This window comes from Vombatus ursinus, unplaced genomic scaffold (assembly GCF_900497805.2).
Source record: "Vombatus ursinus unplaced genomic scaffold, bare-nosed wombat genome assembly UNPS02014830.1, whole genome shotgun sequence".
In the NCBI taxonomy this organism is placed as follows: domain Eukaryota; kingdom Metazoa; phylum Chordata; class Mammalia; order Diprotodontia; family Vombatidae; genus Vombatus; species Vombatus ursinus.
The window spans coordinates 30,182,874-30,203,076 of record NW_020954608.1 but is presented as its reverse complement, the minus strand read 5'-3'; the positions used below and the strand labels follow the sequence as shown (position 1 = coordinate 30,203,076).

Sequence of the window (20,203 nt, the reverse complement as noted above, 5' to 3'; positions counted from 1 at the left end):
TGGGGACATTTTTATATCATGATTCCCTTGGAATATATGCCTAGTAATAGAATCTCTGGTTCAAAGCATGTAGGAATTTTATTTGCATAATTCTAAATGGCTTTCAAAATGGTTTTATTAATTCACAGTTCCACTAAAATGTGCCTATATTCCCACAATCCCTTCAACATTGACTATTCCTGTACTTTTGTCATCTTTGCCAATTTGCTGGGTGTAAGGTGAAAGCTTAGGATTGTTTTGATTTGTATATTTCTATTATTAGTGACTTGGAACATCTTTCATATGGTTATTAATAGTTTGTAATCCTTTTGAGAATATTCTTTGACCACTTATTGAGTCTGTGGTCAGTTTTTAAGGGCCTTAAAATTTGTGTATAATGTTGTATCTGCTTTTAGACAACTTTTAACTTGAGTTTTTTCCTTTATATTAGTTGATCATGGTCTTGCCCGTTTGGTCACAGCATACCGTGAACATGGCCACAAAGCTGCCAAAATCAATCCCCTTTTTGCTGGCCAAGCCGTGATGGAGAATGTACCTGAAATCCAGACTCTTGTTGATACTCTTCAGGGACCCTTCAATACCACAGGTAAAGTTCAGTAGCAATCATGATTGGATGTGAGGCCTGTCAACCTAGGACACTCATGTGCACCAATCTTCCACTCTGTATCTATACAGTCTACACTCTGCTTATTGAAACCAAAGCATTATATAGAGTTTGCAAGGGTAGCCTGGGGAGAATTCTTTCCATGTGGAAAGTCAAAATACCCTCCTATTCTAACAGAATCTTCTGGTGACGGTACCTTTTTATCTGAATTAAGATGGAATTACTATCTTAGTACACATTTTGTACACGGTCACCTTTCCCAACCAATTGGTGCTTGGGAAATTGGGACATTGGTGCAATGGCTCAATTGGTGTTGAGCCATTGGAATGCAATGGTGATTGCATTTTTTTTTTTAGGCAAAAAATACTTAACTTTTGGATTAAGGGACTTGCCCTTAATCCAAGGGTCACACAGCTAGTAAGTGTTAAGTGTTTGGTCTGAGACTGGATTTGAACTGAGGTCCTCCTAACTTCAGGGCTGGTGTTCTATCCACTGCACCACCTAGCTGCCCCAAAGGGACTTTTTTTTTTTTGGCTAAGCATTGGGGTTAAGTGACTTGCCCAGGGTCATGCAGCTAGTAAGTGTTAAGTGTCTAAGGCTGGATTTGAACTCAGGTCCTCCTGATTCCAGGGCCGGTGCTCTATTCACTGTGCCACCTACCTGCCCCAAGATTGCATTTTAATTTATGGTTCTGATTCCTATTTTGATTAAAATGTTTTTGCTCAACCCAACATATTTTAAAACATTCCAAAGTGATAGCTATCAATCAAAAGTGACAGCTAGTGAAATGGTATTGGGTTAAAAACAGACATATTTATCAATAGAATTGAGATGATATTTAAATCCATGGAAACAAATGAGTTTATTGAGAGAGAATGTAGAAGGTAAAGAGAAGAGAGCCCAGGACAGAATTTTGTGGAACACCCACAGTCAGGGAACATTATATGGATGTTGAACCAGTAAATGAGATGCAGAAGGAGTTTTCAGACAGGTAGGAGTAGAGTCAGGAGAGATTAATGATATGAGAAACCATAGGAGAGAGTATTCAGGAGAGGTGGTCATGAGTGTCATAGCAACCAATAGGTCAAGAAGGATGAGAACTGAGAAAAAACTTATCAGATTTGTCAATTAAGAGATATTTGATAATTTTTCAGGGAGCAGTTTCAGTTGAATGATAAAGTCTGAAGCTAGTTTGCAAAGGGTTAAGGAGTGAGAGGAGAGGAAGTACAGGCAGCCTACACAGACAACTGAAATTACAAATGTGGGTGAGTGGGAGATGGCAGAATTCTAAATAGAAATAGATAGGTTTGGAGAAATAATAGATTTAGGGAGAAAAGATGATGATCTCTATTCTGACCATGTTGAGTTTGAGATAATGAAGGAACACATTCAGGTGAAAATGTTTAGCATGTAACTGATGAAGTTACCTCGAGAGAGTTTGTAGAGGGAAAGAAGAGGGTCTTGGACAACCTTACTGAGAGCAATTAGGGCTGGATATATAGATTTGGGAGTTGATTGTCTAGAGATAATTGGACTCATGAGACCACTAAGGACAAGAATACAGGAGAGGAAGAGGGCCTTTCCATTCTTGTGAGATGGAAGATGGATGATAAAGCAGAAAGAGGAGGCTGAAAAGGGATAGAAAGACAGATGGGTAGAGAACCAGGGAAGAGTAGGATCATAGAATCCAAGGAAAGAGTAAGTATCCAGGAGGAGAGGTTGATTAGCAGTATTAAAAGCAATTGAGATTTTTAAAAAAGTCAAGAAGGATGAGGACTAAGAAAAAGCCATTGTGTTTAGTAGTTGGGAAATCATTGGTAACCTTGGATAGAAAGTCTTAATCATTGGTAACCTTGGATAGGAAGTCAAAAGTTTGATTTTTTTTAGCAGTTGAAAAGTGAGTTGTTTGTGAGGAAGTGGAGACGGACATAAAGTTAACAATCTTTCTTGACACTTTTCAATAAAAAGAAAGAGGAATATAGGATGATAGCTTGAAGGGATGGTAGGTTCAAGTGAAGCAACTAAGTGAATCATGATAAAGAGTCAATCAGGGTCCGCTTGAGTTTGGCCACAATAAATTTGTAATGGGCCTAATTTTCGTGGTCCTCTACAGTCATTCAGTAGCATGGGTACAGAAATAGATGGTGGCAGGGCCCCAGAGTTGATGACTGGCAGGATGGAATGATGGTAGAGAAGAGACCAAGGAATTCAAGGATGGGGGTCAATATCTAGTTGAATTTATCAAATATAGAGTGAAGACTATGCAGAGAGGTCAGTAAGGTCACTTTGGAAAAACAGAGAGGGTTAGAGGCCAAGGAGATGATCAAAGAGGAATGATCCATAGGGAGTGACCTCGCAAAAATAAGTTCTTGGCACCCTAGGGGTCAGCAGCCTATAAATAAGGAAACTTTGATCTAAAGTATGTAAAGAATAGATATAAACATATCAGATCAATATGTGGGGTTCTGATCATTAAGCTGATAGTGATGTGTATAGATTTGTGTTACTCAATAAGAAATTAGTTGATAAAAGGTTTACATATTAAAAAGAGATAATAAATCATCACATAAATATATACACAGAATCACTAGCCATTTAAAAATGCAAATTAAGGCAACTTTAATAAACTAAAACTCCAACAATTTAGAAAAAGTTAAGTTAAATGTAACATTAACATAATAGAATATTATGTAGCTTGTGTAAATGATTTGTATGGAATATGTCAGTACATGGATAATTGCATATATACACTGATTACAAATTTAACAAAGATTGGAGTAATATAATCATTGGATTTTTTTCCCCTACAGTTGCTTAAATTCATTTAAAAATTACATTGTAAATATATTGTTCTGATTTTTGAACACATGAATTTCTACATGTCCATCAAAACCTACTTCTACAGTAATAGGCTTAATATTTGTGGGAGTTCCTGCTGAACACAAAGGAATTCTATCACATTTTATTGGAGAACTTGAATTCTCCATTTGAAATAATAACTATAGAGCAGGAATGTGGAAATCCTAAGCATTAGCAAATAGATTTTTGTTCTGGCACTGAAGAAATGTAGGCTTTCTTTTACCACTATAACCTCTGACCACTGTGTTCTCAGTTTCACAAAACTGGCATTTTAAAAACTGTGTTCACTTCAATAAACATTTATTATACCTGCTGTGTTCTAGGCATTATACTGAGCAGTAGGGTTACAAATAAGAACCTTTTATCAGTAAAGTCTGACGTGTTTTAAAAGTTTAAGAAAAGGTTATGTGAGCTGAAATCTCTGCCTTTATCACCTGTGATTTTTGCTCTAGGATTACTGAGCATGGGGAAGGAGGAAGCCTCTTTGGAAGAAGTGTTGGCTTACCTTAACCACATCTACTGTGGGCAGATTTCTATTGAAACAATCCAGCTGCAGAGTCAGGAGGAAAAAGACTGGTTTGCAAGTAGATTTGAGGAATTAAAAAAGGAGACATTTACTACAGAAGAACGAAAACATCTGTCCCGACTGATGCTGGAATCTCAGGTACAAAATGTTGGTGTAGAAATAGTAGTATAAGATGTCTGTGAGTATGTTGAAACAATATGGCTTATTTAATGGAGAAATATTTAAATCTGTGAGTAAGTTGGTTGAAGAGAGGAAATTAAAATTCTGTATTGATTTAACCCATGGTTTCTGCATTTTTTTTAGTGTGTGTATTTGTGAGTACATGCATTGTGCATGCTTGGAAGGGTATCATGGGAAGTAATAGAGGGAAGAGAAAAATATAGTTTACTAGAAGAAGATGTTTTAGGTTTTAGGATTTTTTTTCTGTCATCTACACTTTTCTTTCTTTTGTCTTATTGACACTCTTTAAAAAATATTACTATCATTTCACATAATTCCTCCACCTTCCTGTAGAACCTGACCTTGTAACAGAGAAGTATAGTCAAGAAAAACACATTGGCCATGACTGAAAATGTACACACCATAATCTACCACCTCTTTGTCAAGAGATGAAAAGCATGCTTCACCGTCTATCATTTTCTGAATTTCATTGTCGTTTTCTTTTAAATCACTGTGCATATATACCCTTTTGCCATATTCCTTGTGAAATGTTGTTACTATTAAGGATCTATGAAGGAAGATGCCATCCACTTTCAGAGAAAGAACCTACAAATAGAAGTATGTATAGTATACATACATACATACATATGTATATGTGTGTATACATTTGTGTTTAATTGTTGCCTTCTCTAGGGTGGAGAGGGAGGGGAGAAATATAAAAAATGTACAGCAGAGAACAAAAGAAAACTTAGAAGGAAGCACAGAAAAATAGGGTAGCTTTGAAAACAAGATGTAGTAAGTAGTTAGTGCTTAATGGGTTTTTTTTTTAAGTGAACAGTATGAAATGAAAGTTCATGATTATATATTGGATCCTCTTTTTATGTTCTGTATATGTGGAAATGTTCTTTTTTTGTCTTTTTATATTTAAGTTAAAAATGAAAAAAAAATGTTATTACTATTATTCCTTTTTAATTGTCAACCAGGAAGTGTAGTCTGTGACTGAGCTATGAACAAGAGAACACTGGACAGAGAGTTGACAAGACAGTATTTTTGGTACTTTGTAGTCTTGGTACTTAGTACTTAGTCTAAGTACCTGTACTTGGTATTTTGTAGTACTTAGTACTCACTCCATTCAGTTAGTACTTAGTCCTTAGTACTTTGTACCTATTTCTCTCCAACCAGTCTCCCCTCTCTAATCCATATTCCATTCAGCTGCCTCATTGATATTTTGATATTGATTTTTCTAAAGCGTGGATCTAATTATGTCACTTCTATACTTAAGGAGCTTCTGAAGCTCCCCATTGCCTTTGGGTTAAAATACAAATTCCTCTTATATTTGATACCCTTCACAATCTGATTCCAGCTTATTTTTCCAGGCTGATTACGTATTACTCACCCTTCACTCTGTGCTGCATTCAAACCAGTTTGCTTGCTGTTCCCCATATATGACATTACACATCTCCTGTCTTTGTGCCTAAAATGTTCTCCTTTTTCATCTCAGTCTCTTAAAATCCCTATCTTCTTTCAAGACTCAGCTCAAGTGCTACTTTTGTCAAGAAGACCGCCTTGTTTTTTCCTGTTGTCAGTTCATCCCAATCACTGTATTTTGGGGGGTATATAGCCTGTATTTATTTATTTGTGGACGTGTGGACTGCAAAATATGAGTTTCTTCAAGGCAAAGACTGTCTCACTTTTGTATTTATTTATTCCTTTATTTTCATATCTACTTCTTTATTCAGTCTGTTGCAATGTTATTTTGATTAAAGTATATGAAAAAAATCTGGTTTCACACAGATATATAGTTGGAAAAGGAGGAGTATTTTAGTGGGCAAATAATATCTTCAAATTACTATAAAAACAGTTTTGACATTATGGACCCACGTAAAGTACGAAGAAAAGTTGCCTATAGTATAGTATATATTGCATTCATAACATGCAAGTACTTCCACATACTTTTTATTTGCCTCTGTTGGAAACTTTCTAGTCATTTTTTAATCCTTATTTTGTGGAGAATAGGTCAACTTCACCATACAAAGTACCATGTTGGTCCTTTATAGCTTAGCACCAAAATATAAGAAATTTTAATGGACTATTTCTTTTGGCATGGGCACCTAAGTGGCACAGTAGATAGAACACCAGGCCTAGAGCCAGGAAGACTCCTCTTCCCAAGTTCACTTACTAGTTATGCGATCTAAGCATCACTTTTGTATTTATATCCCCAGTGCTTGGCATATAGAAGGCACTAAATAAATGTTTGTTGATTGATTGTCAGGTATCTATTCCTAAATGATGAGGACAAGCCACATGAAATCTCTAAGCCTCAGTTTTCTCACCTGTAGAATGAGGAAAATAACACTTAAATTATCTAATTCATTAGAGTTGTGAGGAAAACACATTTTCTGCCCTACAGTGCCCCCCCCCCCCAAATAAGCTGCTGTTATTTTTGACAGTTTGCAGTTGTAATTGAACAGGACATGCATATAAGGTAGTAGATACTGTGGAAAGATGGAATATAAACATGAGACATAGTTCTTGTCCCTGAGAAGTTCAATTTGTGAGCCTTTCAATTGTGTAGATGTTGTAGTATTGCTAAAATAGCTGATATTCTGTTCTCCAGGAGTTTGACCATTTTCTGGCCACCAAATTTGCCACAGTAAAGCGATATGGTGGTGAAGGAGCAGAAAGCATGATGGGTTTTTTCCATGAGTTGTTAAAGATGGCAGCCTACAGTGGTGTGACAGATGTCATCATTGGGATGCCCCATCGAGGGAGGCTTAATTTATTGACTGGCCTTCTACAGTTCCCACCAGAGGTAAGACAGATACTCTTCCTGTCTTTTGCTAACATTGGCTAATCTATCCTTTTTTTTTCAGACCGAATTGACTGTGCTTTGCTTTGAAAATCCAAGTAGGCATGTGTCAACTAGTGAATAAAATTATACTCTGTTGAATAAGACTAGCTTCTATTCCCAGCATTCAGGCTGAGTTGCTATATGTCTTCCTGCACATTTATTTTTCTTTAAGGCAATTTTGAAGCTTACTTTGTTTCTCACAAGGTTGTTAAGATTAAATAGATTAATTCCAGCTATATGGCAAACTGTGCTTTCTAAGGAGACTCATGTCCATTCATTTGTAAATAGTGTTCTTTATCATAATATAACCGCATTAGTAGCACCTTTTAATCCAACCAAGCCTGAAACTGTTTCTTACCCGTTCTAATTTATCTGCCTTAGAATTCTCTCTGAAAACTGTAGGATAAAGATTTAATGTCAAAGGACATCACAAAGATCTTAGATTAATGATGTTTATTCAGTATTAAATTTCACTGGTGTTCTATGTCCCATATTTGAAGGTAATTGACTTTGATAAGGGCCGCTAGATGGCGTAGCATAGAGAGCACCAGGCCTGGAGTCAGGAATACCTGTGTTTCAAATATGGCCTCAGACATTTACTAGCCATGTCACTTAACTCTGTGAGCCTCCTTTCCTCATCTGTAAAATGAGTTGGAGAGGAAAATGGTAAACTACTCCAGTATCTTTGCCAGGAAATCCCAAAAGGTGTCAAGAAGAGTTAGACTGGATCCAACTAAAAAACAACTGAACAATAACAAAAACTTGGATAAATCTTTATTCATTTAGCTTAAAAAACAATCCATGAAACTATACAATGGACTGAAAATCGTCACAAAAGTCCTATAATATTTTGTGTCACAGATTGTCTTCAGATACAAAGGATCCAGGTACATTTTAGGGGATTTTTCTCTTTGTATTCTAATTTCCTATAGTCTCTTCACAAGAAACATGGGAAAACATAAACTTATCCCTTCGTTTACTGAGACTGATTGTGTACTGGCATTCACAGTTTTTCAGAGAAAAATGTTACTAAGATGAGGAAAACAGAATTGAAATGATGAGCAATTACTAGTCTCAAAGATACATTTAAATTCCCAGGGTCTCGTAGTTTTCTTGATAGGGATCCCTCTACAGAGGGCCCTGCCCCACATCTTATCTTGGCTCACACAGTGATATAGCTCTCTCTTTCTTTCCCTCCACTTTTACTCTTTCCTTCTCCCCCCCCCCCCAACTCATGCTAATCTTCATGGCCCTATAGACCTCAGTTTGTCATAGAAAGTCCCCCAGTATCTGGTGCTATCTACAAGATAAGTTTTTAAAAAAATCTCTCTTATGTTCTTGTCACAAGCCCTTTTTTCTCCTTTCCTATTCCATCCTTTCCCAGTTACCAACTAGACCCATCATCTTGCACATTGCTTGAGGCTAGATATAATTTATGTCCCCTTCTTACTCTTGTGTTTGAAGTAGGAAGAGGCAAATATCCCAGCACTTCCTAGTTAACTCTGATTTAGAGTAGTGGTTCCCAGCCTGTAGCCCAAGACTCCGGGACTGTTAACAGATAACATATTTACCCCAAATATTGTCATTTTAATCTTTATTTAGCTCTAATAAGATAAACATTATTAATATCACTACTACTATTATCATGGAAGTGCCTGTTGTCTAGTGGTTTAAGCCCTAGAGATTGGGATTGTGACTGTGTCACTCAATTAGTTTAACATGGGAGGGGCAGCTAGGTGGCGCAGTGGATAGAATACCAGCCCTGAAGTCAGGAGGACCTGAGTTCAAATCTGGCCTTAGACCAAACACTTGTTACTTACTAGCTGTGTGACCCTGGGCAAGTCACTTAACCCCAATTGCCTTAAAAAAAAATTAGTTTAACATGGGGCAAGTACTTAAATATCTATGCCTCAGTTTTCCTAATTGTAAGAGGCTGATGATTAATGCCTTCTCCCAACTGTTCATCTTTAACACCACTTCCAAAGTAATCTTTGTTTTGCACAAGGCCAATCAAGTTATTTCCTTGCTAAAAAAACTTTGAGTGACTGCTCGTTATCTTCCAGATAATACAAACTTCTTTCTCTGTCATTCAAGTACCTTCATGATTGGGTCCTAATCTACCTTTCTAGTTTTTTTTTTTTTTAATAAGACATTTTCTTTCATGAGCTCTATTGTGTAGTCAAACTGGACAACTCACTTTTCCTAATTCATAACTTTAATTTGAGAAAAATATTCCCTAAGTGAAAACTAAGATCTGCTGAGTTTCTATGTTTTTCAAAATCATTAAAGCATATTTCTTAAAATATGAATACTCTCTCTTGCCTTCTTTACTGCTATCTACAAAAATTCACGGATGTCCTCATCCTTAAAAAAACCTTCACTTGATTATACCATCCTCTCAAACTATTGTCTCATGTGTCTCTTCCCTTTCACAACCAAACTCCCAGAAAAAACTGAGTACTTCCTGTTTCCTCTCCTCTCTTTGACCCCATAGAAATCTAGCTCTTGACATCATTACTCAACCAAAACTGCCTTTCCAAGGTTACTGATTATTTCTTAATTGCCAGATCTCCTGGCCTTTTTCTCAGCCCTTTTCATTTTTAACCTCTGCAGTGTTTGATACTGTTGACCCTCCTTCCTCCTAGATACTCTCTCCTCTCTGGGTTTTTATGATACTGTTCTCTCCATATCATCATGGGGATATGATCCCTATATCATCAACTAATTAGACAATTCTAAATGAGTGTTCCATTAGGCACCTGAAACTACACGTGTCCAAAAAAAAAAAAGAATTCATTATCTGTTGCTGTAACTTTTCACAGTTTTACTAGTGGAAACTTTTCCTAGTGGTACTAAGATGGAGCTGATGAAGCTCTGGGATTGGAGTCAGGAAGACCTGAGTTCAAATATGGCTGTAGACATATACTAGCTGTGAACCAGAGCAAACCACTTAACCTCTGTTTGCCTTAGTTTCCTCAACTGTAAAATGGGGTCAACCTTCCTCCCAGGGTTGTTGTGAGGATCAAATGAAATAATATTTGTAAAGCACTTAGCACAGTGCCAGGCACATAGTAGGGGCTGTGTAAATGCTTCTTCCCTTCCTTCCCTTCCCCATTTACTTTGTAGCTCCTATATGTATATTTTATATTTGCCTTTCACAAGTCAAAGATATCTTGACATGCATTACTAATAGGTTTCTATAAAAATATATTGATTTTGAAGTTGAATGTCTACGAAATGAAGTTTTGAATGTCTACAAATTGTTCTTAGCACTGAACAGGTGAATTTGAGTGCCCATTTTAATGCCTACCTGCAATGACTCTTGTGTATGTAGTCTATACAAATAGTCCAAAGTTGTCAGAACTTCTAAATTTAATAAATTTTCTTGCCTTAAAAAATAAAGCTTCCTTGATTCTCTACTGTGACAGAAGTATAATTTTCTTTTTGTTCATTTGTTTCAACAACAGTACTCTGTTTACTCTAAACAGCTGATGTTCCGTAAGATGCGTGGCTTAAGTGAATTCCCAGAGAGCATCTCTGCTACTGGAGATGTCCTTTCTCATTTGACTTCTTCTGTGGACCTTGATTTCGGATCTCATCGACCTCTTCATGTTACAATGCTGCCCAACCCCTCACACCTTGAAGCTGTCAACCCTGTTGCTGTTGGTAAAACTCGTGGGAGACAGCAGTCCCAATTAGATGGCGACTACTCTACAGACAGCTCTGCTCAGCCAGGGGACAAAGTCATGTGTCTGCAGGTATTTTAGCCCTTTATTTTGGAAGCAGGTGGGCAGAGATGGAAAGGGATAGGAAAGCAGAAGGCTGTGTTTAGTGGGTTTGGAAGGTGATTGATGACTGGTGTCCTTCTTCTGGAAAGAAGATTTCCTGGTCATTTAAACCTATCAGCACCAAATCTAAAAACTAGACTTGCAAGAAGCTGGCCCTAACTCCCTGGAGAGATCTTTCAGCTGGATTTTTCTTTTCATAAGCATTTGGAATTTATGGGTGGTTGAGATAACCATCTATGCTCCTTACAGGAAGTACAGATTACATTATTTCCCTGAAAGTTTTAGCCAACTAGGAATCTGCATGGTTTTCAGGAGTCTAAAGCCTGGTGGCAAAATGTTGGTTTTTTTTTTTTTTTTTAAACAAGACCAATGGCATCAAAGCAAATTCAACCAAACCACTATTATGTATATTTCTTTTCCTTTTCATGTAGTCCAAGCAGAAAATATCCATTAGATTCACTTTTGTAATTCCAGGGATACAGTTAGGTTTTCATTTATCATAGGCTCTGTGGGACTTAATAATTGGAAATGAACTAAGAGAATTGAGCCTTTTTGCTTATTTTGGTCAAGAGGGTTTCAAATCTAGAGTTGATTCCTTGAAAAGCCAACTTCAAAGTTGAATCCTAATAGATCTTGGCTCCAGAGTGTGTTCTGTTAAACAATAAGCAGTTTTTTAAACATTAAGGATATAGTGTTATTTTTTTTTCCATTGAGGCAATCAAGATTAAGTGACTCGCCCAGGGTCACACAGCTAGTAAGTGTCAAATGTCTGAGACCAGCTTTGAACTCAGGTCCTCCTGATTCCAGGGCCGTGCTCTATCCACTGCGCCACCTAGCTGCCCCAATATAGTGTTATTTTTTTATCCAGGGGAGTGATAGATTGGGGTATTGATAATTGAAAACTGAAGCAATCAGGTAAATTAACCAAATTACATGGAAGCAAAATATTCTGGTATAGTGAATAGAGAATTGTCCTAGGAGGTAACAATGTTGGTTCTCATCCCAGCCCTGCCGTTACTATTAGTTGTGTGATCATGGACCAGTCACTTGACCGCTCTAACTGATTTAGTTTCCAGATCTGTAAAGTAGGGTATCACTTTATGATTGTTGGGACCAGACTGTAACAGATGTAAGTTAACAAAATTACTTGAGTAACCATGTTATTAACACTCTAGCTGTGTGAAAATTTATTCTGTTAGAAATGTGAAAAATGAATGGGCTGCCTGAGTTTGGTTAGGAAAAAACTGTCAATTCAATGAGAAGACAATTCAAATCATATACCAACATTCTATTAAAAGATATTTCATTTTTTAAAAATTTATTTATCTTTTGCTTTCATATTAAATACATTTCTGAATATATCCTCCCTTCTCTGCCCAAGAGAGTATCCCTTTTAACAGAGAAGAAAAAAGAAAGAAGAAAAGAAAGCATTTCAGCAAACCTGACTGACATATCAGTAGTATCTGATAGTATGTACAGTATTCCCTCGCCTCTTATGCAGGAATATTTCAAGTAATCAATAGAACATGCTCTTTCTATTTTGATCCATAAGCAAAAAAAAAAAATTAGTCATTCAAATTTTCCTAGCAAATAATAGTAAAAATCTTTATTTTAATATGTGACATTTATAAATATTATTACAAATATTGTACTAATTAGTATTTTATTATATCGTTCAGTATAAATTACGTTTATAGTATGATAGCTTTACAGTCTGTCAGGTACTTTGCTTATATATCTCATTGAATCCTTACAGTAACCCTGAACAGTAGACACCAGTGTTAGCCCGATTTTATAGATGAAGGAACTGAGGCTTTTAAATTTAATTGACCTGCCCATAGTCATTCTGTGAGTAAGAGACAAGATTCAAGGTTGGCCTCTGAAGAAAGTATGGGAGATAAAAGATTTTATTTAAAATAATAATGGTGTCTCACAGTTATACAGTGCTTTAATGATTGCACACACACACACACACACACATATATATATAAGATTTGCATATACATATAAATGCATATATACACATATATGCAAACCTTAAAGCACTATGTAACTGTATATACATATAGCATATATGTGTAAAACATGTTTCATATTTAAAACATGTAACATGTATATAGTGTGCCATGTGTGCGTATAAAATATGTAACACGTGTGTGTCTATGTGTAAGATCTGTAATATATGTAAATGTGTGTAATATATGTAATGCAATATATGTAAATGTAATATATGTAAAATCTCACTTGACCCCTCACAAGAGGGAACTAAGGCTTGGCAAATGGCTAGTTTTGAGGCTTACTGGCCTCCTATACCTCCTTTCTTTCCAGATGTCTCTATTTCTGCTATAAGTTTACATTTCTTTACTTGTTTTAGCTGGATTATGTAATTCTTACTTCTTGTGGGGGCTTCCAACTGGAAATCTTTAGAATTGCAGCTAATTCTTCTGACACAGCTGTTTTCTTTCTGCCCTTTGCTTATCTTCCTTTGAAAAGTGTGTTGTATGTGTGTGGTGGGGAATATAGGGTGAGACAAGCTTTAAAAAAAATTATGGAACAGATAACACTTGCATGTTTTTACGCCAAGAATCACAAGAGCATGACAAAATGATGCAAGTTTGGAGACAGATGCTATAGATTCTCCTAGCAGATGAAATGAATAATCACTTCTGTAATAAGTGTTTTTTAAAAAGGAGTACTGGGGGATAACAGTCTGATTCATCTCCCCCTTACTGAACTCCCTTTTACTCTATTACGCTGAAATAAGAGTATCCAGCTGTGAGGAAGAAAAGCAGCTTCTTGGCCTATATGTCAGGAGATTAACATACTGGGTGACAGAGAAGCCATCTACAATTCAAAGAGGGGAGTGGTTGATTATGGCATTATTTTTGCTATGTTATCTAGGGGTATCAGAGAGAGAAAAGGCTTCTTGCCCCTATTGGAGTAGGGAGGATACATAGTTGTTTTTGTTTTTTTTTTTCCTAGACCATTTCTAGTTGGCAGAAGGAGAGTAAGTTTTCAGACAGAATAGAGAATTTGGTCAGAATTGGAGCCTTGGGAGTAGACAAAGAGACCCAGGACTTAGCAAGGTACCACATGAGCTCTTGGCTTTGGGTCTTTTGTGTCATTATGGATTGTATAGTAGTGATTCATTAATGTGAATGTGCTACTCAAATATGCTCATCATGAGAAGCAAGCAGTTCAGATGATGTGATACTAGAGAAGGTTACTATGAAGGCTCATGTTTTAGTAGCAATTTGTAAATAGATTCACTTCCAAGTGGGGTTTTTTCCCACTAAAATATCTAGAATTTTTTTTTAAATGCTGAACTTAAACACCAAAAAAACCCAGCATTTCCACACCTACCGCAAAACACACAAAGGATTCTATATGAAATGATTGATCTCTATTTTATATTGCATTTTTAAAAACAATAAATCCTATATGTTAAACTGGCCTGATATTTGTGCTTCCCCCTGAACTTCCTTCCATTCTCTTCTCTCTTCTGTACATAAAATGTCTAGGGTTTTATTGCAGCCAGTCCTCCCTTCTATTCAGGACCCAATCTTTGGACCAGTGTTTCAGAGAATATCACTGCTTCCAAGGTCAAAATTTGGATGATTCCCATTCTTTTCCAAAACCCATACTACTTCCTTCCTTCCTCCTAGTTTTCCATCCCATCCTACCTTCTGATGGCCAGATTTCATAATGGTTCTGGTCCTTATCTGAGGAAATTGAGCATTCTAGACAAGTAGCATGCTCTGTTCCATGTGATTTTTACTTCAGCACTAAAAGTTTTCAGATCTGTAGTTTGTTCAGTGCAAATGCTCCCTCCACTGATGCAGATTGCAATACCTCAGTAATAGAATAACTGATATGTAAGAGCTGCTTTAGCTAAAAGATTCCTTATCCTGCAGCAAGCCTAGTAATCAACCTCTTGTTAATGGCAGGCCTGATTCAGGCTGGTACCTTGTTAGTTCAGGTTCAGTGTTATAATGAAATGTGGAACTCATAGGTGATTCAACAGTTAATAAAACGAGGTTCATAGGGGCAACTAGGTGGTGCAGTGGATAGAGCTCTGTCCTTGGAGTCAGAAGGACCTGAATTCAAATCTTGCCTCAGACACTTGATGCTTACTAGTTGTGTGACCCTGTGCAAGTCACTTAACCCCAATTGCCTAAGCAAAAAAAAAAAAAAAAAAAAAAAGGTTCACTTAGTCATAGCATACATAGGATATTCAACAACCTCAGCGCTTAGCTTGGGTAGATGTGACTCCTCTTATTGATCCTTCTCATTTCCATATAGAAATAAGCCTGGTCAGGAGGGTAGGTTGTGTTGATTCATGTGGTCTTGGGAAATCCACCGACTCTGAAGGGCCCTGACTCTACATGAGTGGAGCTTTTTATGCCTTTAGGTGACTGGAAAGCTACCTCAGTATGGCCAGGGGCTACTGGAAAACTACCTCAGGGGGACAGCATCTTGATCCTTGACCCCCTGCACTAGTCAAGTACTAAGGACAGATTTATTTCCTCTCAAAGAAAGTCTAGCTTAACCCATGTTGTGAGAGCAGGAGGAATCCTGGTAGATAGTGGTCCTATTATACCTCTCCATTTAGTTGTGTTAGATCTTGGACAAGAGATATAGAGTCCCTTTTGTGCAGCTTGACCTAGGACTTGACAGAATTTGTACTTTTATAACACAAATTTTAAGAACCCAGGGTCACTTCTGTGCTACAATAAGGTATTAGAGTAGTACTTCACTGAAGGGGTTGGGATTGATCATTAAATCCTTAATTGCTTTCTCATAGCTTCTTGTTTCTCTTATGAATCTTATTGCCATCATCCTCTTAACTTCTTGCCCTCCCCATAACTTCTTCTATTGCCCTGTTCATGGTGCCAGCTGCAAGATGCAGGGAAGATTAGGTGTTGTCATCTACTTGCATTTGGTGGGAAAGAGATGATCGAGGTGGAAGACAAGGAAAAGGAGGCTGAGTGTTGTTTTTTTTTTTTAATACTGTCTAGCAAGTTCTTTTTTTGTCTTGCAAGCTATCTTTATGGATACATTGCTCAAGTGTTCTATACCTTCTCTGACAGGGCCTACTGTGTCCTTGTTGTGTGCTCTGGAATATGTGTTTGAATGACTGGGATGTTTTGTATACAAGGTGATACAGGGACAGAGGGAATGGATCAACTGGTAATGGCTCCTGGGAGAAATGAATTTGGGAAGTACCTTTTGATCACAGTTTAATCATTGTGGAAAATTTTATAATGAATAGATTTCTTTTTACATTATTGTTTAAAAAAAACCCGGTTAACTTCACCTTGATGCTTAAATCTGTTATGTTCCTTTTTTTCCCATAATTTAGGTTCATGGTGATGCTTCTTTCTGTGGTCAAGGGATTGTTCCTGAAACGTTTACCCTCTCTAATCTCCCACATTTCAGAATTGGTGGAAGTATACATCTAATTGTTAATAACCAGCTGGGTTACACCACTCCAGCAGAAAGAGGAAGGTCTTCCTTGTATTGTAGTGACATTGGTAGGTACTATGGCTACACTAGGGGGTGACTGAGTCAGTCGTGCTGTTTATGTAGGGGCTCTTAATGCATTATTTGAGTGGGTGTGTGATCTCTTCAATGTGTCTGCTCCCTTCAGAGTGGTGGAGCTCCTATTCTATCCCTACCTCCTCATCTTGTGTGATTCTTGGCTATGTTTCTCCCCAATCCTCATATTAAGAACCTATCTGTCTTACATGTTGGAATCCTTCTAGATCAGGGGTTCTTAACCTTTTTTTATGTCATGGACCCCTTTGGCAATCTGGTAAAGCCTAAGGACCCCTTTGCAGAATAATGTTTTTAAGTTCACAAAACAAAATACGAAAGATTACAAAGGAAGCAAATTATGTTGAAATAAAAATGTGACTTTTTTATTCAAGTTTATGAACCTTCCCTAAAAGGGTCAACTCCAAGGGGTCTGTGTAGCCCAGGTTAGGAATCTCAGCTCTAGATGTTTTAACATTTTGTGGATACCATTATAACAGTCTAGCTATCTACCTGTTATCCTATTATATATATTAAATGACTGGTCCATCTCCCTTTTTGATTATACACTTACTAAATAATGAGTCTTATATTATTCTTTGTGAGCAAGTTATTGTGATTTAACCTACTTATGCCTACCATGCATCTATCATTGTCCTTGTGGGTACCTATAATTTTAGTTCTTCAGTTCATGGTATTCCATGATTCATAGTCATAGTATCACTAGAGCATATTTGTATTAAAAAGTTGTGGTATGTGTGTGTGTGTATGTGTGTGGACATATATATGTGCATATATGTGTGTGCATCAGAGAGCAACTTGGGATCACTATAATTGCTGCACACTTCCCCTACCACAAGTTAGTGTGTTCCTTTCCTTCTATTCAATTTTGGATCTATCTAATTCCATCTACAGTAGTCTAGACACCTCTACAATATATTTTGTATAGATAAATAAATTCAAAGGTTTGTCCATGCATGTCAGAGTTTCAGCAGTAAGTATTTCTCAAGCTTCTTCATCTCTCCTTTTGTATTTTTTTAGACATGGCCCAATGGCCAGCAGAAGTACCACAAAGTTGACACTTGGCTTGAAAACATTTGAGAATGTTTTTGAATGTATTATATAATTTTAGATTCTCAGATGATGGAAGAAAAGTATAGAGATTTTGAGGCTGCCATTCACATAATGAATTGAAACATCTTGACACACTTTGAAATATAATTAATCTGTTGACTATATGGAGTTTGAGTCTTTCTCCCATTAGACTGTGAACTCCTTGAGAGAATAAACTGTCTGCTATCTTTTTCTGTGTCCCTAGTGCTTAGCACATATTAGGCACTTATAAAATGTTTATTGATTAATGACTTAAAAAATATTTCTTCTATGCTTGGTGCTACCTAGCCTGATTAATATTGCCACACTCTACTACAGGTAAAATTGTTGGCTGTGCTGTCATCCATGTCAATGGAGATGACCCTGAGGAAGTGGTTCGTGCTACCCGCCTGGCTGTGGAATACCAGCGCCAGTTTCGCAAGGATGTAATTGTTGATTTGTTGTGCTACCGGCAGTGGGGTCACAATGAGTTAGATGAACCCTTCTTCACTAATCCCATGATGTATAAGATCATTAGGTAAAATTATTAGGAATGTTCATTTAATATCCACCATGAAAGTATGTCTAGCATCATGCATGTTTCTTATCTCTATTGATGTTTCTATGACAATATTTTATCTCTATTTTACATATAGAAGAACAGAGGCAGAGGGAGGGGTTAGATGAAGAGACTTGCTTTATGCAACAAAGCTTGTACCAATAATACAAACTTTCCAAAACATATTTATCTTAAAGAGACACATAATCAGAGATGTGCTGGTAAAGGTTTAACAACTGGCTCTCCAGGTGAGGAAAAACCAACTGCATGCATGACACACTTTTACATTTAATCTGCATTATTAACATTTGCTTTATCATTTTTTAAGCCTAGCCAATCAATGAAACAATAAATCGTGCCTTAATTTGTAGTATTTGCCCATTTCTGAGGTGTAAATGCTCACATTGAAAATTTAACATTCAAATCTGTCATGAGCCTGTATGAATTGGCTCCAGCACACCCCTGTTTATAACTATAATCTCTTAGCTTCTTGGTGAAAAGGAAGAATTTAGATGATTCTAGAGTCAAGGATTGAAATGTGAACCTTAGAGATGATCTCATTCTTAACTATAATCATTTCTACAACATTCTCAAAAGTGTCTACGCACTGCTTGAAGACTTGTAACCAAGAAAATCTTACCTCCATCTGAAGCAGCCCATTCTACTTTTAGACAACTCAGTTTGGGGAAGGGGGTAGATTGTTCAGTGCCTATAGTGCTGGATCTGGAGTTAGGAAGACCTCTTTTGTTTTGTTTTGTTTAATCGGGTGAGGATCTTATTTATGGCTTGCTGGGTTTCTTTTTCTGAGATTTGATTGGTTAGATTCTGTATTACTGTTTTATTAATTTCCACATTTAAATTTTTGCAAATATCCATCTCATTTAATTTTTTTCCCAGTTTCATTGGTATAACATTCCTAATAACTTTCTTTATTCTTTCTTCACTTACAATGTATTTCCCCATCATTTTGATGTTAGTAATTTTTAAAAAATTCTAATGAGCTAATGAAGAATTGGGGGTTTTGATCTTTTTAAAATGTTTTAAATCATTTTAGTTGTCTTTTTTCAATTAAATTTCTCTCTTTTGATTTTTAAATTCTCTATTTTTGTGCTTGTATGGAGATTATTAATTTTTGTGTTTTTTTAACTTTTAAAAATTCCTTGCTAATTTCATTAGTTTTATCTTTCTTTTACCAATATATGTGTTCAGAGATAGAAATGTTCCTCTAAGGAAGAGGGATTCTTAACCTTTTTTTGGTGTCATGGACCCCTCTGGCAGTCTGATGAAGTCTACAGATCTTTTCTCACAGTAATGTTTTATATAAATAAAATAAAATATGTAAGATTGTAAGGGGAACCAATTATATTGAAATATGGTTATTGAAATATTAACAAAGCAAGCTTGTGTACTCTCTTATATACATTCATTGACTTATTAAGCTTCTGTGGACCCTAGGTTTAGAGCCCTGCTCTAAGGACTGCCTTAGTTGTATCCTACTAATTTTGGTATATTGTCTCATTGTTATGAATCTCTTTAATGTCTTTCTTTTTTTATGTTATTTCTGTCTCCCACATTTATTTATTAGTTCCTTTTTTTAAACCTTAGCTCATAATTTTTGAAAAGTTGCTGTCAATGCTGAAAAAATGAGTATACTACTCAAGATTTCTATTCAATAATTGACAGAGGTCTAATAGCCTCTCTAGTTTTTCTAACATTTGGTTTAAACACATAATTTTCTTTTTTAAAAAATCTTTTTGTGTGTGTGTGTAGATTTATGTAAGTTTGAAAAGGACATATTGAAGTAATCTAAAATCATAGTCTTACTATCTTGGTCTTTTTGCAATTCACTTAGTTTTTCTTTTAAGTACTCAGATACTTTTTGCATTTAGTACAAGTATATTTAACAATGGTATTGTTTCTTTGAGTATGATGCTTTTAAGTATAATGTAGCTTCCCTGCGTATTTTTTTTGTTAGTATCAGTTTTTACTATTGTTCTTTACAAAGTCATGATTCCTATGCTTGCTTTTTTGGATTCATTTGAAGCATTATGGATTTGACTCTAGCCTTTCTAGCCTGTAATTGGTAGTTTATATAAATCTTCATTATAACTGTGTTTCTTTGACTACAGAAAATTGTTGGGTTTTATTTTCTAATCTACTGTTACTCTTCCATTTTATGAGTGTGTTCAGCCCACTAACATTCAAGGTTATCATTATGTTTGTATTCCCT

General features: G+C 36.3%; 1 protein-coding gene across 2 annotated transcripts in view; it reads left to right on the top strand.

The window, feature by feature from the left end:
* The window catches only part of DHTKD1 (dehydrogenase E1 and transketolase domain containing 1), a 90,321-nt gene that overhangs the window by 39,412 nt on the left and 30,706 nt on the right, over positions 1 to 20,203 (top strand). Inside the window, exons 2-7 of one of the 2 annotated variants that reach the window (XM_027838752.1) lie at positions 431 to 586; positions 3,916 to 4,127; positions 6,766 to 6,960; positions 10,467 to 10,757; positions 16,150 to 16,321; positions 17,754 to 17,952. In XM_027838752.1, coding sequence (XP_027694553.1) covers positions 523 to 586; positions 3,916 to 4,127; positions 6,766 to 6,960; positions 10,467 to 10,757; positions 16,150 to 16,321; positions 17,754 to 17,952 — 1,133 coding nt within the window. In that variant the 5' untranslated portion in view covers positions 431 to 522. The remainder of the gene's footprint in view (positions 1 to 430; positions 587 to 3,915; positions 4,128 to 6,765; positions 6,961 to 10,466; positions 10,758 to 16,149; positions 16,322 to 17,753; positions 17,953 to 20,203) is intronic. The other variant, XM_027838751.1, reaches the window with a different exon arrangement.